This window comes from Engraulis encrasicolus, chromosome 12 (assembly GCF_034702125.1).
Source record: "Engraulis encrasicolus isolate BLACKSEA-1 chromosome 12, IST_EnEncr_1.0, whole genome shotgun sequence".
NCBI classification, from domain to species: domain Eukaryota; kingdom Metazoa; phylum Chordata; class Actinopteri; order Clupeiformes; family Engraulidae; genus Engraulis; species Engraulis encrasicolus.
Window position 1 is genome coordinate 26,857,215 of NC_085868.1, and position 26,453 is coordinate 26,883,667.

At 42.5% G+C, this 26,453-nt stretch overlaps 1 protein-coding gene across 2 annotated transcripts; it reads left to right on the plus strand.

The window, feature by feature from the left end:
• Positions 1-26,432, plus strand: ankrd10a (ankyrin repeat domain 10a). 2 transcript variants are annotated; one of them, XM_063211918.1, is made up of 6 exons: positions 1-621; positions 3,751-3,903; positions 8,903-8,994; positions 21,833-22,149; positions 23,375-23,482; positions 25,671-26,432. In XM_063211918.1, the coding sequence occupies exons 1-6, from the start codon at positions 418-420 to the stop codon at positions 26,126-26,128; spliced, it is 1,332 nt and encodes a 443-aa protein (XP_063067988.1). In that variant the 5' UTR covers positions 1-417; the 3' UTR covers positions 26,129-26,432. The 2 variants fall into 2 exon arrangements, with proteins under 2 accessions (XP_063067988.1, XP_063067989.1); XM_063211919.1 differs by having other exon boundaries at positions 25,674-26,432.
• The last annotated feature ends 21 nt before the right edge of the window (positions 26,433-26,453 follow it).

Consider the following 26,453-nt stretch of genomic DNA (forward strand, 5'->3'; position numbering starts at 1 on the left):
CCAGATAAAACAAATGCACTTTTCTTTACTTATTTGGGAATAAACCATACAATTAAGAAAAACAAAAGAAAGAAACAGAAAATAGGTTCACCAATGTCATAGATAGGACTTTCATGTTGGGTCCCTTCGTGGTTTACAAATCCGCTTAGGCCTCTTCCAAATACTCCATTCCACGTGTTGCATGTTACCAAGTCTGTAGATAATCGCACCAGGCCAGGTTTACAGGAGCTCCAGTCCGGGTCTTTGATGTAGCCACTGAAGTTACACTTTGAGGGTGTGCGCCCGGTGTGTGTGTGTTGTGTGTCTTTTATGTGTCCATTCTTGTCAGTCGGCGGTCGCACGTTCGGATAGCTCCAGCTGGATGTGCTGAAGCCTCGTCAGTCTTTGTGTCTTTTTTTGTTAACTGAGGTAGGAAAAATGATGTCGGTGGGCTGCATCGAGTCTGGATTTTCGAACGACGAGGTCCTGAACAATCGTTTTCCTCTCCACCGCGCCTGCAGAGATGGGGACGTCGGTACCTTGTGTTCGCTGCTACAGTGCGCCACTAACCAAGCAGACTTGGTCGCTGAAGACTCGTTTTACGGTTGGACTCCCATTCATTGGGCAGCGCATTTTGGAAAGGTATGCTGTCTGATATGATATTTTGTACGCCATGGTTTACTGTTGTCTGTGGAAAAGCTGCATTTAGATAAAGTAACGCTGGCCAAGTTTCTGAGATAAGGTGAAGTGAAACAGCTAACTCCGCTAACATTAGCAGGTATAGGGTCGCCAAACCAACAAAAGAAGGTAGCCTACAGTCACTTAAATGTGGATGCGTACTGGATGATTCTCCTTAACAAAGATAATACCACGCTTGCCTTGCCTGCTGTGTCTTTGTGCACGATTGATGGCCTGTGTTCCGTGTATCGGTCTGAACGGAGACAAATAATTACCATCGACTTCAAATATTCTTTGACAATGATGATGGACAACATTAATCAGGTAAAAGGGTGAACTCGATCAAAATCAGTGCTTATTGTTCATGTCGGGAGTCCACATTTTTAAATCACGAATCCTCTGTAATGCTGTGCAAATAGTTTAAATGTTTATCGATGTTCCAGTAAGACAACACAAATTGACAAAAATGGCAGGGTTTTGAGTTCATGAATAATTTTGGAAAGTACCCGTCAGACTACAGTGGGCGCAGGCGGTCGCTCGCGTACTTGCTGCCTGGCTGACCAACGTTGAGCGCTCATCACGGCGCTCGCGCCACGGAATTACTTATTGGCCGAAGCAGAGCCAATGAGATCCAACCCGCCAAAATCATATTTTGAAATGCGATAAAGAGGAATTGTACTTTAACCTCTAGCCGTTTCTCTTCCCAACCCACTCAGAATCGTTGGCTCTATCAGATTGTCTTGCTTAGCGCACCTTTCCCCTTCCCAGACAGACATTCACATGTCTCAGACAAGTTGACGCCAAAAGGTGGATATTTAGTTGCACTGTACAATCACCAAGTACATATAAAACAATGTTTTTCTGAAGCCTGTTTGTTTCCCTAAAATAGGTACATATGTTAAAAAAAACCTTCTGAAATGTTGACTGGGAAAAACCTAACAAAATGCCCTTCTTTACCTGATAAGTAAATACAGGCAACATAGAGGGTGTCGTGCAGGGCAGGGAAGATCACTGCATATTAGTGGCTTAGAGAGAGTAGGAGGGAGCTGGCAGGTGTCCCAGACTTTGCGGTTTGTCACAGGAAAGTGTGAGCGCAAGGCTGGCCTGGCCTGCGGAGGCGGTTGGCTGGTTGGGTGTGTATAATTTGGTCGCCCTTAGAAATATTTCCAGTAACAGTTGGTGAAAGTAGCACTGCTGTTTTAACACCACTGTATAGTAAGCTGTTTAACCAAGGCTATCCTCATATAGAAGTTCAATTGTAACAGCAGCCATGAAGTTGCATATTAGTTGATTCAGACAGTAACTGGACTACTTCAGGACTTCCACATATTTAGTAGGCCTATATTCATGGATTTACATGCAAAATAAAGTTGCAAAGCCCCAACATTTCTGACCAGAGGCCGCAATGTTTTTGACAGAAACCATTATCGGATGCACCGTTTTCCCTTTGACGTTTGCCCTCCCATTGTCAAAGCTTACGATATTTCATGATGAAAAGTAATTCAGTCACTGTCAATAGACCAAGTCTACCAAGTTTCTCCCAGTCTTTTTGTTGGCATTATTGTAGCAAACTAATTCAGTCTAAATTGAACAACACTGCAACAAACATGCATGTCACACAGTAATTGGAATGGATGTCAAATTGCTCTACGTTTTTTTTTTTTGCTTCTTTCCTTGACATTTACCCTTCCTTTTGTCACCTCCCATGGTCTTTGTTAGACAGCACTGCAAGCATGCATGTCAGTCAGTGGTTTTGTACAGATGAAATGGATGGCAAATTGCTTGTATTCATTCATTCATTCATTCATTCATTCATTCATTCATTCATTAACCTGACATTTCCCCTCCCTTTGTACCGCACAGCGGAAGTGTGTGTTGTGAAGCAATAAATCAATAAACAGTCTTTCAGATACAACACCGAATACATGCCCTAACGTTTTCCCTCCTTTTTTGTCCTCTGGAGCTGTACTGTAGTGTGTGCTGTGAGGTAGCAAACTAATATGCAGTCAGTGTTGGACAACACTGCAAACACATGCGTGCATGTTGCACAATACTATTCTGATATGTCCGCTTTTTTCACCTCCTGAAGCTGGAGTATATGGTGTGAAGTAGCAAACCAATTAGCAGTCATTAATAGACAGACAACATTGCAAACATGAACGTATGTAGCGTAGCTTACGCAATAGTTTTTTTCCCCCCTAACATGTCCGCTCATTTCGCCACCTGTAACTGTGTGGATATAGCAAGAATGCAAAGTAGCAAGAATGCAAACAAGACGACAATACAAACATGAATTCTTGTTAATAGTTTAAAAAAAAAAAATCTGACATCTGAAATAGCAGGAGTTGAGCTGAATTGTGAAGTAGTGAAATGGTATGCAGCCAACACTGCAAATACATGTACATGCGTGCCTCTTGCACAATAGCTTTTTTCGTGACCGTTTGGCATGGTAGTCCCAGGTACGATGCCACTGAGCTAACGGTCTAGGCCAGGGATGGGCACCTTTCACGATGAGAAGGGCCACATTTTTTTCATCGTGACCATTGGAGGGCCAGATGACCACGGATCTGACTGCAACTTGCTGATTCGAGGTGCAGTTGGTTGCTCAATGACTGCCAAAAAAGTTTGGAAGGTGTTCTTTGTCGGCCAACAGTATAATTTCAACAGATTGACTCAGTAGTGGTTTTTAAAAAAGTTACTTTTTTCAAGTATGGTTTATCTATGGGCCGAACTCGGTGAGGAGGCCTCCAGTCCCTCATCCCTGGACTAGTCCGATAGCTCAGCGAAATCGCATCTAATATGAGACTTTGTGGCAGAGGTTAACTAACATTCTACCACCAAACACTGCTTAGGTGATACCCATTGCACAATAGTTTTTAGGAGTGTGTGTTATGTTTTGTTTCCCTAACATGTCTGTTCCTTCCGCCTCCTGCGGCTGGAGTGTGTGTTGTTGTGCGTTTCTCTGACATGCCAATTAACAGTCATTCTTCTTAGACAACATTGAAAACATGGATGTACGTACGTACGTACGCTACAACTGGTTTTGTTTTTTTCCCTAACTGTTTTCCATTCTTTGCCATCCCCCGGGTGCAGCTGGAGTGCGTCTTGCGGCTGGTGCAGGTGGGCTGCGAGGTGAACGCAGTGACGACGCGCTTCGCTCAGACGCCCGCCCACATCGCCGCCTTCGGGGGACACCCCCAGTGCCTCATGTGGCTCATGCAGGCCGGCGCTGACATCAACCGACAGGTGAGGGAACGCGTCGTGTGTGTGTGTCAGAAATCCAGCAATAAAAGGGTGTGTGTCTTTGTCCAAAACCAACCGACAAATGAGGGAACACGACTATATGTGTCCAATACCAAGCGACAGATGAAGGGACACCCCTATGTCCTCCTGACGTGTGTGTGTGTGTGTGTGTCTGTCTGTCTGTCTGTCTGTCTGTGTGTGTGTGTGTGTGTGTGTCTGATCTCAGCTGACAGGCAAGAGACCCGCCTCTGTCCCGCTGAGATGTATTGTGACTAGATGGACTGTTTGTTTTCATAGTGCAGAGTAGACAAAGCAGTTTTGTGATTGAGTGAGTGTACATTAGTTTTTGTGTGGTGACCTCCTTAGAACAGCTTTGGAATGGTTTTGACATGTGTACACTTTTGCCCAAGGTACACACAAACAGATAAGATGGAACAAACGACTAACAAACAAATAACTTGAACAAACAATCAACACTTCTGTGGAAATAGAAGCTTGTTCACTATATACGTACTGCATTATGGTTAAGAAGGTTGGCACTCACAATTTCTAATGCTAAAGTCTAACAGTAATCGAATCACTGGCTCCTGCCCAATGCACTAGCTCCATAATATAATAGAAGTGAAAAAGTTATTGGGGAAAAAATCGAATCGTATGTTGGGGCATTCTTAAGTATTGAAAAATAATAAAATCGCTGTCTTAAGAAATCAATATCGAATCCTATCGTCATGGAGGCTGTGATATTACACCCCTAGGCTAGGACAACTGACCTGTGAACACACAGACGCTCACCACTAGTGCCACTGAGGAGAACCCTGTGCATACTACTACTCTATTGTCATACTCCACCACCACCATCCCCCTGCACACATCTCTGATAGGGGTTAAACACAAAGTTGCCATATCATTGCACTGCACGCAGTTCTGTGTTGCAGCGTGTAATCACGATGACAAAATGGGGGAAATTGTGATGGTCACTCTTGAACAGGCGCACGTGCCACATGTCGGGTCTCTTGTCATGTCCAATACGTCATGCTATGGATTAGCCTCACGCAGAGCCATGCAAAGCTAACCGAGTGACCCCTGGTCCACTCTCCAGAATGAGGTCAGCGGGATAATCGGGAGAGGAAAGGAGAGGGGCTGAGGCTGAGGTTGAGACTGAGAGCGGTGGGATGGGGGATTTTTAAAGCTGGTGCCAACCTGGGGCCGGCAACCCATCACGCTTACCTCTCTCCCTGTCTGGCCGCCTATTAGGCCACTGGGCCAATATGTCTCCAATACCAGTTAAGTCTAGCCTGATTATCATCGACGTTCAAATCTCTTCGAGACTTGGTCTGACCAAGAGCATAACAATTAACATTCCTCAAACTGCATGGCTGACCCGTCTCCCTTGGTTTGCTTATGGTTGTTTGCTTTCCGACAAAGTGAAAGGAATTCCCGTATTTTCGGGAACTCAGAAAGTACTTGCATTGCTCTTGACCTGACTAAGTTTAGTCCTCCTTCAGGAATCAGGGGGGTTTGCACGGTCTTTGCTGACGTGGTCTAACATGGTTCCTTCCTTTTCACAGGCTCACAAATCGTCAGAGTAAAACACGACCTAAAACTGTCAGTTTCAGTGGTGTTGTCAATTTGCAACGTGGTGAATGGCATCCAAATCCACTTTGCCGCACTTTATGAGCCATAACTGCAAGAGTGAGGGGTGAGCCGTTTGAGTGTGGGTCGATTTCTGCCTACAATCTGCGAGGTAACCAGTGGAAATCGCTTACAATCATTTTTAAACTGATTGTGAAAGAAATGACTGGAAGTTTTTAGTCACATGCACGAGACACTCAGTTTTGCACGCGACGGACTTACCCAGTCAGACATCTTTTCACTATTTTTGAATGTTTGCTTTGCATGCGACTCAAGTCTGCTGACCTTGTTTGATGGTGATGTCCTTTACTTCACAGACTTAACTCTACTCTACTTTTTGTGCGTCCAATGCTCGCTGCAGTCCTAACTGACACAGACAACATAATCTGGTCTCCTGTGGCTACTCACTGTCTGGCTGGCTTTCTAAGCAATGCAGTCTGACATCCAACACGTCAAAAGTGACCTTTTTGCGTTGCATAATGATGGTCGCCTTGACCTAAACCTTTCCCTAAACCAGTCGTCTCCAAATGACAGCTCAAGGGCCAAATCCGGCCTGGGAATGGCAAGCATTTGGCCCGCCATGAGGTTGGAACAGATGAAAACATACATGTTTGCTATATGTGGCCATACAGTTTGGCAATTTGTTTGGGCCTCAGCTTAATTTGTGGTAGACAATTTGGCCCTTGGGGGAAAATAATTGGAGACCACTGCCCTAAACTAACTGTCACTGAGACCCTTTTGCATCGAGGGAGGTACCTTTTGCCTTCAGCGTCACTATGTCATGCAAACGGCCTTCCTTTGGCGTCATATATTGATGTCTGGGGCCTGTCCTAAGAAGCTGGTTCCGTAGTAAACCAGGCTTGGTTAACCTACAGGAAGTGGTCAAATGAGGACTCCATGCTCTTCTATTAGATGATTTATCTCTTGGTCAAAGTGACATTTCCTTAGTAATTAATAAAAAGTACTCCTACATGATGTGTGGGTGGGAGTGAGACCAAGTGGTGGGAGTGATGGAGCTCTCGTCCTGCACACTCTCCATTCCAGGACTGACCACTCCCCTTCTATCCTAGCCTTCAGCGAGGGTTTCCCAGCTGTTTTTTTTTTTTTTTTTTTCATATTGGAACGATCGTGCAAGACGGCATGCAATTTCCCAGACTACTCCCCTTCAGCCATGCTTACTGAAACACCATGCAGGACAGGAGGGAGGACCACTCCTGTTTCACCACGCTTACTTAATGCCACGCAGCAGACCGGCCCCAGCACCATAATCCTGAACTGTCCCAACTAAGAGATTTGATTTGGCCTGATATTCTCAAATAAACACCACCACAGACAAGGGTTTATGATGGATTGCATTGCGTAGACTGCTAAACTGGGAAAGTAAGACACGTAATTTCAAATTCTGTGTATGACCAGTGCATGTTAACAAATTGACAATAAAACCGACTCGACCAAGAAGCAACAGAATGGTGGAAGTCAAGATTTGTGTTGCTGTAGGAAACTGACGACGAATTAAAAGACTGTGTCTCTTGGTGAAATGCACCACAGGTCACCCTGGTCAAAATAATTCAGTTGCACCAAGTTAGCAATTTACTTGGTTGCCATTTCCCATTGGCAGCCTACTGTGCAGATCCGCAGTGACCTGGATGAATTAGTGTGAAGAACCTTCCCCAGACATCGGTGATGGAAATGTTTACCTAGTGCAGACACTTAAGAGCCTTTCCAGACGTGGATAGTGGAAGTGTTGCCTTTCTGTGCACGCTCGCCGTAAGCAGTCTGTAGTCTTCAAGTGCAGACTGGGTGTGGAAAGGAAGAGAAGGGAAGGGAAGGGAAGGGAAGAAGTCAGGTCAGACGGCGAGCCAGTGTAGGTCAGGGCGTGCTCCACTGAACTGTCACACACACACACACACACACACACACACACACACACACACACACACACACACACACACACACACACACACACACACACACACACACACACACACACACACACAAAGCCAGGGAGGGATGAGCGTGGGCAGCTCTGATGCAACTGAGGGACTGAGCGCATGCTTGTTGTGCTAACAAGCACTTGTATTATGTGCTCTCTCTCTCTCTCTCTCTCTCTCTCTCTCTCTCTCTCTCTCTCTCTCTCTCTCTCTCTCTCTCTCTCTCTCTCTCTCTCTCTCTCTCTCTTTCTCTCTCTTTCTCTCTCTCTCTCGCACTGTAGTACACACTCTTGACACAGTGGCACACATGTCGCATTGTGTGTGCTGCATCAGTGATTATGCCTGGGCCGTGTGCTGTGACCTATATTGCCATAGCATGCGCTAGATCTCGGCACGGAGACCTCCGTACATCTCCTCTGTATCGGGTAACAATCAAGAGATTGGAGGACCCCCTGGGAGTGCTGGGGTGAAAAGTTCAGCACGGATTTCATTTGTTTGTGGTTTTGTTTTTTGTTTTTGTTTTTCTGTGAGTGTTTGAAGAGGGGAGTCGAGCTGGCTAGATGCTGCACAGCAGTACAGAACACTGCTGCTGCATAATGGCTGAAATCATGCCTTTTCATCAAGCCACCGAAAACCTGTGAATCCCGCTCTGTCATGAAATCACTGGATTAAAATATAGATAAATTTGGCACACCATGGAGTGGTTTTCTTCTTTCAAAGGCTTTTTAAAAACACTGCTCAGCAGAAGTACCTTTTTTAAAAACACTTCTCAGCCAGTGGGTGATGTGCAGGAACAAAAATGTTTCCCACACACACTCCTCCTATTCCTGTCAAGACTATTTAAACAATATTATTACTAGTAGGGGGAGTCATGACCATCACATAATACTACGGAGCCAATCTTTTGGCGGAAGTATGTAGGATGGCGCGCAAAGCCAAGTAATGCCAAAATGAGTCTTATTATTACCTCTGCCAAGGAGGTTATGTTTTCGGTCGTGTTGGTTTGTCTCTTTGTCTGTCTGTTACTCTGTCTGTCTGTCTGTCTGTCTGTCTGTCTGTCTGTCTGTCAAAAAGGTTTTCATGGATTTGATGACATTTTGTGGAAGCGTTGGAAATGACAAAAGGAACAACTGACTACATTTTTGGTGGTGACCGTGATCACGATCCGGATCCAGGAATTTAAAAAAATATATTCTATTCTCTTCAATATTGAACTGCTTCCTTGGGGGAGGTCTGCACTCTCTGAGTGTATTTATAGTTTAAGTTGTTTTATTTTACTGAGTTGTGTCTGTGTCTGTCTCTGTCTGTCTGTCTGTCTGTCTGAAATACAACTGAAGAATTGTGACTGATATCGCACCGTGTGTGTGTGTGTTTGCGTGTGTGTGTGTGTGTGTGTGTGTGTGTGTGTTTGCGTGTGTGTGTTTGCGTGTTTGTTTCAGGATTACGTGGGTGAGACCCCCATCCACAAGGCTGCCAGGGCAGGTAGTGTGGAGTGTGTGACTGCCCTCCTGCTCAATGGCGCCAAGCCAGAGTAAGTATCCTCCCAGTATGAGCTCCCATCACCACACCACACCACACTACCGTCTAGACCAGTACACACTAGGTGAAGGAACCCCTTTAACTGGACATAACACAACTACACCGTTAAATTCTGCTGTGTTAACATTATTGCATTTAGTCCTACTGTCTAGGTGCTGAATTAAGTTTGACTCTCTCTAAATTTTGAATGGGCACCCATTGAACACAGGAGTGACGTTGACACGCTTCAATTGTGTATTTGGGCCTACTTGAGGAGTGTTGAATTTAATACAATTAACACTCTAAGCCTTACTTTCTAGTAGGGAATAATGATGTCCAAAATATTCCTTTGACTTGTTCAATAGATGGTGTACAGTGCTACTCCCTGTGTAGTGAACTCAATGGTGAGTGAATTTGTGACATGGCTGATTTTTGCCTCGAGCTGAATACCAGCTGTCAGTTTTGGAGCACAGATTGAATGCTCTACCTGCAACACAGTATGACGAGGTTGTCTTCAACCTTCTCACTTGTGGATGTTGTGGTTTTCCCACAAGAATGTATAAATATTCATATTTATTAAAGTGTCCTCGAACCAGTTTAAAATGCTGAGTGACACTGAACTTGTAATGTTGATGCGCGTCAGGCGTATGTAACTGCTGCATCTGAGGTCTGTTTTCGACCTTAAAACTATACTAAGAAGCGGGTTCAGGAGTAAACATGTATACGCTGCAGGTTCTTGAGATTTTAGCCGTTTTATTAAAAATGTGTGTAAGTTAGAGCTGAATGAACACGTTCTAATGCAAAACAAGAATCCTAGCTTTTAAATGTGACTTATTTCATGTTTGTATGTGCTTCGGAAGCTGATATATTTAGGATTAAATAGGCAAAGAGCACCCATTCCCAAAAAGGGCTCTGGACAAAATGGGTTAAGGGGTAAATTATCTAATAGAAGAGCCTGGAGTCCTCGATTTCTTAAGAAAATGGGGGTGCAGTTGTGGTGCAGTGTGTGAACACCTGACCACTTATGGGTTACATCATGTGTTGCCCATGGGGTTTCAGGTTCGAATCCGGCCTGGGTCATTTCCCAACATACCACACCTCTTTCTCTGTCTCTTGTCTGCTCTCTAATGCTAAGTCCTTTCTACAGTTAATGCAGGTAAACAGCCCCCCAAATATCTTGCATTTAAAAAAATAGAAGAACACAAGACTTGAGGCTCTGGAGATAATGGTCATGAAGTCAGACAAAAACTCTTCAAATGAGTCAAATGAGTTATTTCTGGTTAAAGGGGTTCCTTCTTATTGAGTTATATAATGGACCATTTTTGTTTTTGTGAGCTGTGTTTTTGTTTTTTTTGCTGTTATATTGTGTAAACGTCTTCTTTTGACCTAACTGTTGTTCATTTTCACCGTTGTATGACCTGTGTTGAGATGAACCGTCTTTGAAAATCTAAAAAGCCAAAAGCTATATTCAAAGCAAAAACAAAGACACGTGCACATTTCGTCACCTTTCTGCTCATGGCAGGCCAACAAACCAAATTTTTCACCACAGGCAGAGTGCATAGCGCACCACAATTGTCTTCTTACTGTAAGCTACTGGGATGGTTGCTGTTTTAATTATAGTGCTTTAATCTTTCCTAAGTAGTCACTGGCTAGACAGGTTTTTTGGGATTTCATCAGGGACAGACATGCACACTAGCGAAATTCCACTGCGAATCCTCATTGTAGTATTGCAATTTTAATTTAAATTCACCACTTTATCAATAATAGCCTTGAACTTGGGTTTTCGAAAGCCTACATTTCAGTGAGTGGTTAGTGGTGTTCACTAGCAGTCCCTAACAAGTTTGAAGGCGGAATATGGCTTCTGTCATTTTTTTATTTGACATTTTGTGAAACAAAGTGAAACTTTAATTTACAAAATGCTACATAAAACGTGTCGTAAGCCATATTTCGCTACAAAAATAGTTAAGGAACACCAGTGAATACTCCTGAACACTTGGTTTAATATACTGTTAAGTTGTGCCTTGTTTAAGCACATACCGGTAAATATGGACAGACTCATTTTCCTTACGAAAAGATCTCTGTATTTTAAAACATGCTCACTAATGTGACAAAAATGAATGAGCAAGAGCTCTTACATTTTAAATAGACCACTGGGTATTCATAACTGAGAGGCCAGGGACAGTGATGCACAGTTTTGGGTGTTGCACAGCACTAACCTGGCTATTGCGACTGCGCGTCTCTTCAAGACTTGAGTGTTTCCGGGCAAACAGTCTACAACATTTCCCTGTAGAAGATGCAAAGGGTGTGCCTAGCTCGTGTTCATGAAATGCCTCTCTGTGCTACTGACTGAAGCTTTAATCGATTAGACCACCCATACCAAAACTAACTGAACTGTTGCATCATTACCTTAAACCTGCTTGAGCTGTGGGAAATGCTCAAGAAATGTATTGCTTGAAATGTTGTAGATGGGTTCCCTGGTCAGACTTAAGCCTCAAAGACGCTTGAGCACAGCACAGCACACCCCCTGCACGTTACTAAAAGTCAGGCGCCAGGTGCTGGATTTGGCCCCATGTTTTTATCACCAGTGAGCATCTGGTCTGGTCTGGTCTGGCCAGTGCTCACCCTGGCTTGGGCACAATAGATTTCAGTTAGAGCAGGAAGTGAGTGAGTTGCCTCTCCCCTTGTGCTGAGCTGAGCTGAGTTGTGCCTCTCCTTACGGCCCCTGCTCCGACAGCTGACTGCCATTAACGGCCACAAAAGGCGGGAGGTTGAATGAATGAGGAAGCATTGTTTGGTCAGATATGTTCTGTTACTGAAGGTTAAAGTGTATATCGCAGGTTAACCACTACTTTGGATCAATGTGTACACACTGTATTCAATAAATGATCCACATATATAAGTCCCTCCAAAAACGATGTTAAACAACGATTTTTGTTGTTTGTTGTGGCAAATGTGGTTTTAACCGTAACCTGGCGACTACGTCAGGCGAGGCCATGGGTGAACGTTCTAATTTTATTTGCCTGGAATTTTACATAGGCGAGGTGACGATCACTAATGATATAACGGCCGTGGCCTGCAGGCCTATAATAAAAATCGCAACTGTAATCGTGCGGCTTTTCTCATGCAGGGCACTGTAACAACTTCCAAATGATTTAGTAACTTTTGGCCAACTAGTTTTAGTAGAAATGCTATTCATGCAGGGTTGCAAATTCTGCTTGGACCTATAGGCTAGACTATGCGACATGGGCTTCTTTTTTTTACTAGTCCCTTCATATTTTTGGGCTTGCTTTTAATCATGTTTAATGAACTGCCAATATCGTGTCAGCTAAATGCAATAGGCTACCTAAATTACAAACAGCACAAACGGGAAATGATCTGCGTAGCCTAAAATGTGGTGCTATTCGCCCGACTGGGGAGGGACTGTCCATGGTGCTGAAATCGCGTCAAACTTTTCCAAGGTGCAAAACAGTAGGCTAAAGTAGGCCTATACCACCCGAGTCATGTCGCTGTTGTAAAAATCACATTTTCAATTTCCTTTGACTGTTCTATAGAATTACATGCAACTTCAATAAAGGTCACCCACATGCGTATCACAAATCAATAGCATAACCCACGCGGCGGCGGGACTATTTCGGTTAACCTATATTCCTTGAAAAAAAAAAGTCCGAGTGTCACAAAAAAACTACACTGTCCGTAATTATAGGCCTACCAAACGAAATTATCCAATAGAAGAAATCAAGTCTTCAGTTTCAATAATCCACGTTGTGTGGCGCAAATGTAGCGCCTTCCAAGTCTCTCGCGGCCAAAAGTGACTAAGCTCACCTCTGATGATATAGCCTATATGTTCCAGGTTACTCACGGCACTGAGACGATGCAGGATAATCCATGGAAAGTCTTCAAGTAATCCAAACAGAGCGATTCAAGCAAGACAGTAAAACAACAATAGTCGCCAGATCAAACATAAATACCAAAACTAGCCTATAGGCCAATGTAGATTTGGTATGACGTTTGATAAAAGCATCTCATTCAGATGGCCAGGGAGAGAGGCAAACAATCTTTCAACAGCGTTGGCTGGAGCCTTCGAGTAGAGCCTTTTGGTTGTATCTTTTCAGTCTCTATTTTCCTACTACGCGCGTTGGATCCATGTTTTTAGATGCGTCCCAGCATCTCTATAAAAGGGTAGTAGGCTATGTCTGTCCGTCCGTCTGAAACGCGTTCTTCAAATTGTTCCCTTCTGTGTCCACAAGGTGGGAGAGTTGACTATTTGGCCCGGAGCACGCAGCTGATTGCATTGTGAGACAAGTGCAGCGCGAGTACAATGAAAGTGCTGCTGCATTGAATAAGAAGCAGTGATAACGCGCCAGTTGCCCTAGCCAGGACAACTGAGGGGGCATTCCATTTTCGGCATTATTTTGCGTTTGGGCCGTGGGAGGCAACTTCGTTTCGTTTTCACCAACACCACTGTGAAGTGTGTGTCACTATGTTCACGGTCTTTACCCCCTTATGAGACTTCGGCCCGAGGATGTCAAACGTGAGGGGGGCGCTTCATCATGTTGTGTATGATAGTGTCACGTTGTGCAGCTCAACTATGTGGTTTGTCAGAAACTCGCGGCAATGACAATGAAACGTGGTGCTCGAAACAAGTAGACAAATGCGCCATTTGACATACGGTGTACTGATGTTCTCGGACGTATTGCAAGGGAGGTTCATTCGTTTTCTGCTGACGGCCGTGTGGACCGCACAGGTGCTTTCCGCTGTGCCCAGACAGATTGCTTTGCAGTCGTTTGAATTTGGTAATCTCTGGCACTCTTACAATGCAGCCGACTGCTTTGCACCTTGCCGTTAAAAAGCTTGGAGCGAATGATTCACCCAAACGGTTTTATTTATTTATTATTTGTCGCTGTTTACATTCTTTCCCACTTGGACATGATGCTGAAATGGCGTGATAGACCTACTAAAGGTTGATACTAACAATGTCTACCTACTTGAAATTTGAAATCACATGATAGGCCTACTTCTCCAAATTCAAGCTTTCGAGACTCGCACTTTGAGGCAAGCGCAATCGTATCCCCCCCCCCCTTTTTTTTTGGCATAGTTCGAACACTGGTTTTTACTGCCTCACGGTCACATGGCACCCTGTAGCGGTCATGATATAATATTGCCAATGATATTTATTTTCATACCTGTACGGCATAGGCCTAATATCAATCACACACCGTACAGAATGCAGGGCTACCGCTACTGCGGGCTACTGAATGGCCTCGCCTGACGTCACACAATAGATTAGAATTCTTTGAACATGTTACTGAAAATACACACTTTTCCTCATTATATTTCATTTTCTGATGTCCTGTTGCATGAAAAAAAACGATGGATAATTGTTCAAGTGGTAGAACTATCAAAGGAAGTCCATTATTTTGAATAAAAATTAACCTGAGATATACACTTTAATACTGTATGTGGAAGCCATGTTTTGTCAGTTACACTGTGTACCCACTGTGTTACTGTAGGTTAATATGTGGAAGCATTGTTTTGTCAGATAAATATTAGTGTAGAACAAAGGAGATACGCACTCCGCGCTTCTAAATTAAAAATCCGGTGCAACCAGAGCAGATTAAATTATATGTACAAAGGAAAAAGAATCTGGTGCCACACAGATGTCTATTTTCTGTTATTTATTTTTTCAGTGCAGTAAGAAAAAATAAATAACAGAAAATAGACATCCGTGTGGCACCAGATTATTTTTCCTTTGTACAAATATTAGTGTACGTTAACATGTAGATTTTTCTGGCAGTGAATTATTATGATATGTATTGCAAGTTTGGAAAACTTGAATAAATTACCAGGGAAACCCAGAGGGAGATATTGGCTTGTATGGTCTCTTGATGCTTACAGTACAAGTACAAGTGTCTGGCCTACACGCCTGTCTGGTTATGACGAAATGTGCATTTGTCTTTGACGTTGAACGCTTTAATTTCAACAGGAACAAATCAGGAGTATACTAATCAATCAATGCAAAACGCTTTTAGAATTAGTGGCTTGCTTGGAATAGTCTCAGAGTTGTGCCACCACATATTCAGTATAACAGAGCAAATTCTTAATTACAGAGACAAAAACGATTTTTAGGCTAAAAGCTTTGAGAAGTGTCCAAATTTATATTTTCACAAATATTTTCCTTTGTGGAGACACGCTGGTCAGCAATCTTCTACAATCATAGAGAATATTTGTTTCGTGCTGGTAATCCAATTTTTTATCTTGGGACATGGCAGCAAAATGCACCACCTGGATGGAAACTTGAACTTGAATTTGAATTCTGTTTGGGCCCCTGACCTCTGCTTTACAACCATATTGAATTAGTCAAATGTCCTGCTTAGACAATGGTGCTGGTGAAGACTCGCTACGATCTAGCCGGTGCAAAGAGAATTGAAAACCTCATTTGGTTTTTCTGTTTGGGGAGTCGGGAGACTTCAAAAAGCAGATTTCAGCACTCCATTTGGCCCCTAAATCAGTATCACTCTCTGCAATTGAACGTGGGTGGTGTTGCCACTAAATAACAACTGGAAGTAAGTAAGTGGTGAGAAGTAAAAAAATGGCAACTAGGGAAGACTGATGTCTTCCAGGAAGTGTTACGTCTGATTGGCCATGTTATCAGCCATGGTACTGGTTATATTATTATTATTATTATATATATATATATATATATATATATATATATATATATATATATATATATATATATATATATATCTTATTTATTTATTCTAAGTATCTGTGTACTGGTAAAATCTAGAGCAGAAGCAGTTTAACCCATATAACCCATGAAGAGTTAGTAAATAGGCCAAACTATCTTAACCACGTGGACAAAACTGTTCAAGATAAATATATCGTACATGCGTGCTGCAGCCAGTGTTAAATGTTGTGCTGCACAGATGTCACTCCAGGTCTTAAGAGAATCTTTTGAAAAATCCTCTTCTGAAAGATTTTTTGTTGGTGCCCTGAATAGTTTCCAAGTAGTCTCCACCCACAACAGACTCTGTGAAGTGCATTAATTATATACAGTAGAAGGGAATGCCATATGTAAACACACACTTCCTCTTTTTCTGCACTAATGGAAGAAGTTCTGACAAGGTGGTGGGATGGAATAACTTGATATGATTGAAAAGATTTCTGGCTGGCAGTACTGTCTCCATCAAGGCAAACGGGCCCCTATAAACAATTAGGATAATGATGCAAGGTGGGATTGCTGCTGATGCAAGTGATTACCTACCTACTGGATAGAAAGGGTCTTTTTGATCCAATTCCATCAAAACCATCAAATCATGACTTACTGTTTAGTTTTTTAGCGTTCTCTTGCTGTCTGATTACCGCATCTCACTAGCGCCTCTTGTGTTGAACAGTGTAATAGTTAGAGAGGGCAGAGTGGGGTTAGCAGGTTAGCAATTAGAATACTAACTTTAGCTGGCCTTGATTCCTATTTTGTTGAATTGAAGAGAGGCTCAACCTGAATTTTAGCTTAAAAGCTGAGGTTTTAACAACTTGCTCAGACATATCGGTTTGAAAAATCTGTCTTCATCTCACATTTCTCTGATGATTGTTCAGAAGTGTTTTCTTTTCTTTTACCTGAATGTGAAATTATTTTGAAATTTGTTTACCCTGCCTTTTGAAGTGACATTTTTTTTCTCCTGAGAAAGGTCTCTCTGTAGATGACCTTTTGATTTCTTCATTGATAAGAATTGAACTGCCATGTGAACCACAAATGCCCCTACACGTCTTAATGTTTTGCAGCTATTGAATTTGAACATGGCTTGATTTTCTCAAGTAGTCCCAGAAAAGGGGTGTGGAGCAATCCCAAAAGCAACTGCAGCAAGTGCAACTTCAGCCAGTGCTACTGTTTCTGGCTATAGGGGAGTACTACTCACTACTATCGCTACCTACCCTACCACTATCTACACACGGGCAAACTGTCGAGGTATTTTCTTGCGGTGATTGGTTTTAAATTTTAGGAGCTCAGTCATTTTATTGTATATATTTTAGTTGTCCTAGATATGCATGCTTTGCTTTTCTTGTTTTTTTCTATTTAAAGCACTTGTTAAATATTGTCTTAAGAGTTTACTCTAGCTTGATGTGTTTATTGGGATTTTGTTTTGTTTTGTTGTTTTTGTCAACTAACCACTGAATAAAGGGCAGGCCCAGCACTAATATTTGCTAGTTTGATGGGTTGGTAAGGGAGATGTCTTTAGGCAGGGTTCTAGAGAGAAGCCAATGAGAGCACAAGAACATTGTGAAGCAAAGAATTCTGGGATTTAGGTTTTGAAAAAATGTATAATTAAATGCTTCCTGTTTAGTTGATGTTAATTTGATCACGAAATTAAATGAAAATGCCTTCATTTCAATGCCAGATAATGGCAGGCCTTTGTGTTGACTTTTTAGGGAACACAAGGCAGACTTTTGAATTTAACTTATTACCTGTGGGTAATCAGGCAAAAAAAAACTTAAGAAGATCTGACTTTACACACCACAGAAGACATATTCACCCTTTTATCGACTGTTGGTGAGCTAGGATTAAAAGCATGCAAAAATCTTTTGTGATGAGATTTTCAGACAGGCATGCCGGTGGGCGTCAAAAAATACTGCAGTGGGCGGCTCTACGTATACTTAATACTTAATAGTTGCAACTTAATAGTTGTAAATACACTTCTACATCGTTAATAATTGGTCAAATATTGCATATGATGGCAAGGTCTGATTACAGGCATGAAATTGCAGTTGTCTTCATGATTGCATGTCTAGCCTAATGGTCAGGTCTTAATATACTTCATGGCATGAGCATCTGACGTTATCCTGACGGATGCTCTACACACCAAGTTGAATGCCGAAGTTGATTTACAAATGGGTCTTTAGCAGAATGATGTTTTAATTTTTATTTTGCCGGTTTCATTTTTTTGTTTGTTCACAAAAGTGTTAACTTTTAGTCATCAAGTTGTAGTGAAACTCTTTCCCATTACCATCTCAACAGTTTTGATTTGAATAGGCTACCACAGGCTGTCTGGCATTCAAAAGAGGGCAACATTGGGAAACGGGAAGCGTTTCGGTTCTGTCTGCATCCAAAAAGATAAATGACCTCTTGGTTACTCGGCTGGAAGCATTTAATTTCGAGAAAGAGACCGATAATGGGTGTGCAAGCCTGTTATGCAATTCCATTTGTTATCTGTCTGAAGGTTTTTACTGTGTCTGCCTGCTTAGCAGTGGATGTCATGTCGCCTTTTTTTTCTTGTATAGAGTGAATGGGATTGACGAAGGTGAGGGACAGAGTGCCTTTTTGCCAGGGGAGACTCAGAGCTCATGAGTGATGGAACCCAAACATTGATTTCAGCAAACCAATTATAACTTATTATTACATGACACACTCAAACTTTTTTATGCAAAGTAGTCGAGGGTCACCGCTCATTGGTAGTGAAGGTGCTGGAATTAGTTGAAACTTTAAGCTGAAAAGGGAAAAACCCAGAGGAGTATACTAAGAAGCTGGTTCAGTAGTAAACCAGTTTAAGTTAAGAGGTAAATCATCTAATAGAAGAGCCTGGAGTCCTCGTTTTAGGACTCCATGCTCTTTTATTAGATGATTTACCTCTTAACTTAAACTGGTTTACTCCTGAACCAGCTTCTTAGTATAGGCCCCTGCACAATTAAGCTCAGTGTAATAGATAACTATAGTAGTTTCAGTAAAGCTATCTATTGCACTGATCCGAAGTGTGCCGACTATTTCCTTTTTTATCCAAAACGACTTACAAAGGAGGATGCACACGGCAGTATACAAAGTGGAGGAAATTCAGAGTACTATATTAGGTATTCACAAATACTAGCAATATACTAAATGCAGTGTATGCGACATGACGAGACTGTTCAGTGCATGGAGGTCTCAGGTGAGTAGGGTTAATGGACACTCTCTTCAAAAAGAGGGATCTTTAGGGTCTTCACAAGCTTCTTTAAGGTTGAGATGGATGAGCCAAACCAATTATATCCCGCTCAAATCCAGCAATGTAACTTATTCCCCAGAGCTTGGATGAAGAAGGAATTAGTGTGTAGATGTTTGTATAACCACCAGGGCTGCTAACAGCATTGGATGGGCCCAGGACAAAGTAATCTTAAATGGGCCCCTCCTCAGCCAATACATGCATTGTAATGAGGAGGACCAAAATCTGGGCCCCTCTCTCCGTGGTCGTGGAGTAATTATCCCGTTTCTTCCCCCACCAGCTTTTTCTGTTTGTGACATTAGAATGCTCACTATGCCATCATGGCAACAGTGGTAAACTGTAACCAGGTTTTCCACGCAAACTATTTCTGTGGAAAGGTATTTCATGTGTGGGAAATGTAGGCTAAGTCTTGTATTGGCTATTTGTAGCTTGATGTCTTGGTTATTTTAGCCATTCTTCTGGGTAGGGTTTTGCCGGTATTTGGCAAAATGTGCAGGGGAAAAATTGTCGCGTATGTGCGTGTCTGTACAGCAAAACACGTTTGGTATGTGTTGCCAGGGAAGGAATTACAAACTAAGTGAAGCATGCAGTGTAGAAAGGGTGTAGGTCACATACTTAAAAGACTTGTTAGAGACAATGTTATATTTATCTCATATTTAAGTAAGCAAGCTATGTTTACTCTGGCTTTGCTGAATTCCATGCTTGGCTCCCCATCTATGAATTCCAGTAAGGGAAAGGATTCTGCAATGGAGAGTGACATCACATGGGGGACCTTGTTTTCTTCAGTGTTGAGAGGAAGTGTTTCATCTGTGCCTCACTGTTCTGGGGTATGTTTCCCAACTGCATCATTGCTAACTAAGTTAGCAACTTGTTTGAAATGCAATTTATTTGCCATAGGCAGCCTACTAAGCTGCTAACTTGTTAGCAAGGGCACTTTTGAGAAACAGGGCCCAGGCTAGTCAAAGTGGCACTGTGCAACATATAGGTCAGTCAATAAGATGGTTACTAAGTATTGCTTAATGTTATTACTTATTGACTTGACTCTGTACAGCCCCAGTAGGCGATCAATCAGACCATTTTTTTAGTTCTTTTATGTCAAGTCAGCAGTCAATGTGCAGATGAGTCTCTGCTTCTCAGACAGGGAATTGTTATAGGGCAAGACTCACCAACCAAAAATTGCACAGTATTGCTTCAAGAACTCTGGATTGCACGTTAACAGTAGAGCCTCTCCAGGTTCTCTGAGGTTTAGGTTTGCTGTGTTCTTGCACCTACCAGAGGCTAAACGCTGGTACTGCATATAGACCAGAAACGCATTACCTATTTTAGGCAGAAGTTGAAGATTTTAATGTGCAATCTTCAAAGTGTTTGTCTTTCATGATCTATAAGCTAATGTTATGTAATATGTGCAGTATTTTTGCCTAGACGTGAACTTGCAACACTGGCCTAATGTAGTCGTATAGATTTAACAGGTGAAGTTTTAACTGTGACTATTATTGATGCATTTGATCAGAAATCAGTTTAACAGTCTTTGGTGAGTGTATTTCACCCCTGAATTTTCACATACCTTTTTCTGACTGTAAAACAGGGAAATCTCTGATGTTTGAATATCAGAAGGATTTCAGAATTCAGAAGATTTAAATTCATTAAATCCAAATCCACATTTATATCAACCTTTGTATTTTCACATCAAATGAAGTTTGGTCCTCATGTGCTTATCTCTCTCCACTGCGGTTATCCTTCTCAACTCATGAAGTTGTTTTTCACATTTATTACCTTTTAAAGTTGGCTCTGAACAGAATAGTACAGTGTGTCTCAGAAGTGAGTCCACTCACATTTCTATGGATTTCGAAGTATATCTTTTCATGGAACAACGTTTAAGAAAGCTCTATGAAAAGTAGCCAGCTCACAACTTGTATAAACAATTTATTGTTCGCTCAAAATAATTGAAAATGCAGCGATTAATGTCTCAAAATGTACCCAAAAAAGAGAGTACACCCTTGTGTTAATAATCTCATAGAGGGGATCATTATGTGATAACAGTAGGCACGGTACATGTTGACTACAATAGGCACAGTACATGTTCCTTTTGGTGAAATTCAGCTTCCCAATGTTGACTGCATTCATGCAGCTCCAAACAATGTCAAATTCCACTACCATGCTTGACACCATCTTAAGCCAAGTTGTTTATCATGGTCTCATAAGAGACAAAGAGACTAATATAACGATATGGCTTGCCGGAACAGTGTTGTGTGGTCTGATGGCACCAAGATTTAAAAAAAAAAATGTTTTAGATGGTGTCAAGCATGTGTGATGGTAATCAATTGAGTAATCGAAAGAAATGTGTCCCATGCTTATGCTTACAGTGGAGCATGGAAGTGGGACTGACAAAGTATGGGGCTGCATGATTGAATATCATCAACATTAGGAAGCTTAATTTCACCCAAAGAGACATGCATGTCAAGATGTTCTGTGACTAATGAAGCAGATCATGATCCTCTATGGGATTATTACATGGGGGTGTACTCACTTTTATGGGTACATTTGAGACATTAATGGCTGTATTTAGATTTTTTTTTCTAGTGAATACGTCGAAGCGGTTGTACAAGTTGTATGCTGGCTACTTTTCAGTGTATCGAAGTTAATTTTTTAAAATGTCCCATCAAAAGATATACATGTACGCATTTCTGTGACTGAATCAGGGAAAGAGGGCAGCTTGTCGGTTAAAGGTTTTTTTTAACTTTTAATAATTTTGTCTTTTTATTAATGTATGTTCACTTTTTAAATGTTTTGTTTTGTTTTGTTGTTTGTGTGTCAACTCCCACGGAGGCCTGACGTTTGACCACTAACGCCCCCTTCTTCTTTCTCCGTTGGTTTCGGCAGTTTGAGGAATGCCAACGGGCAGACAGCGGCCGACCTCGCCCACGCCCAGGGCTTCCAGGAGTGTGCCCACCTGCTCGCCACGGCCCAGAACCAGCTCAATCAGCTGAACGGCCTCCAGTGCTCCAATGGCGGTGCCACTAATGGCTGCAATGGCATGAACGGCACCAATGGCTCCAGTGGTGTCAATGGCTTCCTGAACGGTGGTGGCAGCCATCAGCATCAACAACAACACCACCAGGCTCTGAATGGGGTTGCCAACAGGAAGAGGGTGTTGGACAGCTCAGAGAACAACCTCTTTAAGAAGGCCAGGACTGATGGTAAGCATTTATTTTATCTTATTTTTATAAACACTCCTTTGTCTCAAAATTTCTATAACATTTGGCAGTCTTAAAGGTACACTGTGCAGGAAATGGTCAAAAAAATGTACTACAACTATGCCGCTCATTGAAACTGGGTTGCCTATTGCCACATTTGATCTTTTCATGAAAGTTTATGATGTAATAAACTAATATTTTCTAGTATGGCCCAAGTACAGTCATTGCAGCTAAAAATGGCTATTTCTGGAAATTCAAAATGGCAGACCATGGAGAAGATATCCCTTTTCATGAATGAAAAGTGCAATTTTCCCAGTCATAATGAATACTTAGAATTTGATGGTGGTGGTACGTATTCATGAAAAAGGTAACATTATTGAATGGCTAGCATGAATTCTGGAAATAAACTAAAAAAATCTTACACAGTGTACCTTTTAAATGAACATATACAAGTTGTCTGAAGTCATGGCCATGCTGTAAGACAGGGCTACTCAACCTATCCTGACTTGGGGCCCTCTTGAAATTTTCTCAAATGTTCTGCACCTGTGATCCAATAAACAAGACAAAACACACAAACAAATGGCATATTATTTGGATTTTTAGAAAATGAGGGCCCACCAGTGGGGCCCCAGCCCACTGGGGTAAAGGGTTTTCGTCTGTCTATGTCTCCTTGTATGATATTATGCTAAGCAGTGGTTCTTTTTTGGACAAACGCCCCCCTTGACCTCATCATAAGTTTCCCAACGCCCCCCTTGACCTCATCATAAGCCTTACAATGCCCCCTTAGTATTAACAAATGAAATGGACTAATGCACCTCAATGGCAACTAAACACAGTCCCTCTCAGCTGTATCCTTTTCAACACCCCCCCCCCCAGGGTTCTGTAGAGGCCCCTGTTGAGAAACACTGTGCTAACGTCTCCTTCTGTTCAGAGATACATCATTTTGGTTCTTTTCCGGTATCCACTTTATGTCGGGTGAACGCCCCTTTAGGAGACCTTCTGTTAGGATACCTTTGGAGTCCTAAGGTTGAGAGGTTGAGAATAAATAAATAAATAAAGTAGATGGCGGTAGCACACGTCTTGTGCAAACACCTCAAAAAGAGAAGAAAAAGGAGGGGACAACGCCCCCTTAGGAGACCCAACTTGAGCACACGCCTTTGCATTGAGTGGGCGTGTTTTGATTCCTCTTGATGAAAATTCCCCTCCTCTTTGTTCTGTTGCTCCGTAGACATGGACCTGTCCCTGCAGTGGGCGAGCAGCAGTGGGAGCGGGAGCGGCAGCGAGGAGTCGGAGGGCATGAGCATGGAAGAGCTCTCTCCACAGGCGGCCTGTTCAGGTGGGGCTGCGCCCGGGCCGCTCGCCATGCTGGAGAGCCACGCGGGGGAGCAGGAGCAGGGGCTGGCCCCTGAGATCCCCTCTCCCGTGCCGGCCCCGGCACCCGTGCCAGAGTCCAAAACCGAGCTGCCCCGCTGGCCCTGCACACTCTCCTATGGCTACATGTAAAATGCCTTTGACGTCCCAGCTAGTCCTGCTCGGTTAGGACCTGGTGACTTTACCATAGGCGTAGAGGGGAAAAAAACCTTCATAATGTACATATATACTATATCTTTAAAAAAAATATGTATTTTTTACATGCATAATACCATGGAACTGTTGATGGGTTTTTGGGGGTTTTCTAAAAGCCATTTCCTTGAATGGTAATCGGATCAAATGTCGAGTGTTTTCCGAAGGTCAATCAATACGTGTTCGTTCCTACTTAGTCCGATGCCTTCTGTATGGACTCTAATTTTTTTACGTTTTCTGTTTTACTTTTTATGTTGCACATATTATACTTCACTCTTGCATGATATTCAAACGCATGTATGACGGTGTGAGCCTACATGGCCTCTACTGAATACATGTTTTGTCTCCCTCTCCCTTTTTTACTTTTTTTTTTTTTTGTTGGTAATGCAGTCTCTCAAAAGCATTTCTGAGGGGCCAAACGAGCCGATGTGAAGAAATGCAATTCTAGCTATTGCATTAACACTATAAAAGACATCGATTTTTTTGTTTTGCACAGTCAAGTTTGTCATTCCATTGTGTCTGTCCTCCTATGAGTGCTATATGGTGTGCTGGTGCTCCTGTGTGGAGAGATGATAGCTACAGCATGGAGAAAGAGAGAGCTAGTCACACCATTAAGTAGGTTAGTGAAGACGAAACACCCCCCCCCCCCCTGTTAATTCAGCCATACAAGCTCAAATAAAATGCATGGGAGCATGGTGCATGCATTACTTTCAGTTTGAAAACACATTTGTTTTTAAATTCTTAATTTCCACTAGTTTTTTTTTAAGTTATTGTTTCTTTTCAAAGCAGACCATACACAGTTTTCATTACTGTCGTGGTTTACACCATGTACAGACTATGGTGTATAGACGATGTGTGTCTGACACTACTTGTATGTAGGTGAAAATGTGTTAATGAGCAGCTATAATGAGTTCATGGATACATGTTGTAAAGGCAGCATTAGACTTGGTTTATGTGGAAGTTGTCAAGAGAATGTAAAGTTTGTAGTTTTGTTTTCCCTCCATAAATTTGTAAACACTTTGGAATTTACATGATGTTAAAGGGATGTGACGCAGGCCATTGTAATCTTATATACTAGTGAATCTCTTTTTGGTGATTTAGTTGTTATATGAATTACACTTTTTTTGTGTAAGATTTTGTCGTAAATTGAAATTAAAACAATCCCATTTGAAGCAATAACGACTCCAGTCTTTAAGTATGTAAAAGTAGTGTGCATAACTAGGGTTAGTTCTCAAGTAGGTTCTGCACAGTAATAGTCTTAGTTAGATTAAGTAGTTAGAGGTAGACTTGCTGAATTGTTTTGTTTTTCTTTGTATACAATACCATGGAAATCTAACGGTCTGAGACCATCACTGGCCACTTGTCCAAGTCATGTGAGTATACTCGAGTTTTGTTCCCCTAATAGGTAATGGGTGAAGTTTGTTTATATTTTGGTTGATTTTACAGGTTACCCACAAGTGTAGACATTTGAAGTATTTAACAACTAGCATTGTAACAGTAGTGGACTAAATTGGATTTTGTTTAGAAAAAAGTGTAAAAAAAGGCTGAGTTAGTGTTTTAGTTTTCCAATTATTTTTTTTTATCCCATTTTCTTTATGTGAACTACTCTGAAGCTCCTCTGCTAGTTTTAAGCAATTTCACTGGATATGGATATCTTGCTGAAGATACACTTTTCAACCTTTTGATTAGTTGTCCTCTCCTAGGTTTCTGAAAACTTTATTACTGTGTAATTTACAATGACTGTGGTAATGACAAAACATGATGTGCAAAACAAAATTTCATCAACCTCAAAACCTCAGCTGTAGATGTTCTGATTGACTTATTGATTTGATTGACTTTACCTTTTGATGTATAAAACTTCACCTTCACCACCTTTCAAATATCACTAAGCTGTTTATCATGTTGCCATCATGAAGCGTTACATGTCAGTCTCCCCACCTCACACCGTTCTCTTTTAACAGCAGGTGGCGCCACAGTCACCCCATCTCTCAACGGCCACGCACAGCTACAACAACCCACCCAAAACACCACCACCAATGAACTTGAACACCACCACAACCCACCCCTCCAGAATGGACACCTGGCCTCATCCAGCCACACCAGTGGCCCCTCTCCACCGCCCTCCACCCACCACCAACAACACCACTCCAACCCAGCAGACATGTGTGGCTCCCTTCACCAGGCGGGCAGCCCCAGCAGCTGCGTAAGCCACCGGCCGTCCTGGGGCGCCTTCAACAACGACTTCGGAGAGCCCCTGCACTACGGCCACTACCACGGCTTCGGGGACACCGCGGAGGACTTTGAGGATGTGGCGATGGTGGCGACCAACAGTAGCCAGGAGCACAGTAGCAGCATGAAGGTGGAGCAGCGGTACAACCAGGCCCTGCTCAGCGCCATGCAGCTCTTCCACGGCTCCTAGAGGAGGAGGATGGAGGATGGAGGATGATGACACACTAAAGCAGCAGCAACGGGAGGGCGATGAAAGATGGATTTTGAAGACCCAACAGCTGCTGCAAGACCGGCCATGTGTGTTTGGTGTGTGTGTCTGTGTCTGTGCGAAGCATGTGTGTGTACACCGTATGTGTATGTCTGTCTGTGCGAAGAGTGTATGTGTACACCGCGTGTGTGTGTGCGTGTGTATCTGTGCAAAGCGTGTGTGTGTACACCATATGTGTATGTCTGTGCGAAGCGTGTGTGTGTGTGTGTGTGTGTGTGTGTGTGTGTGTGTGTGTGTGTGTGTGTGT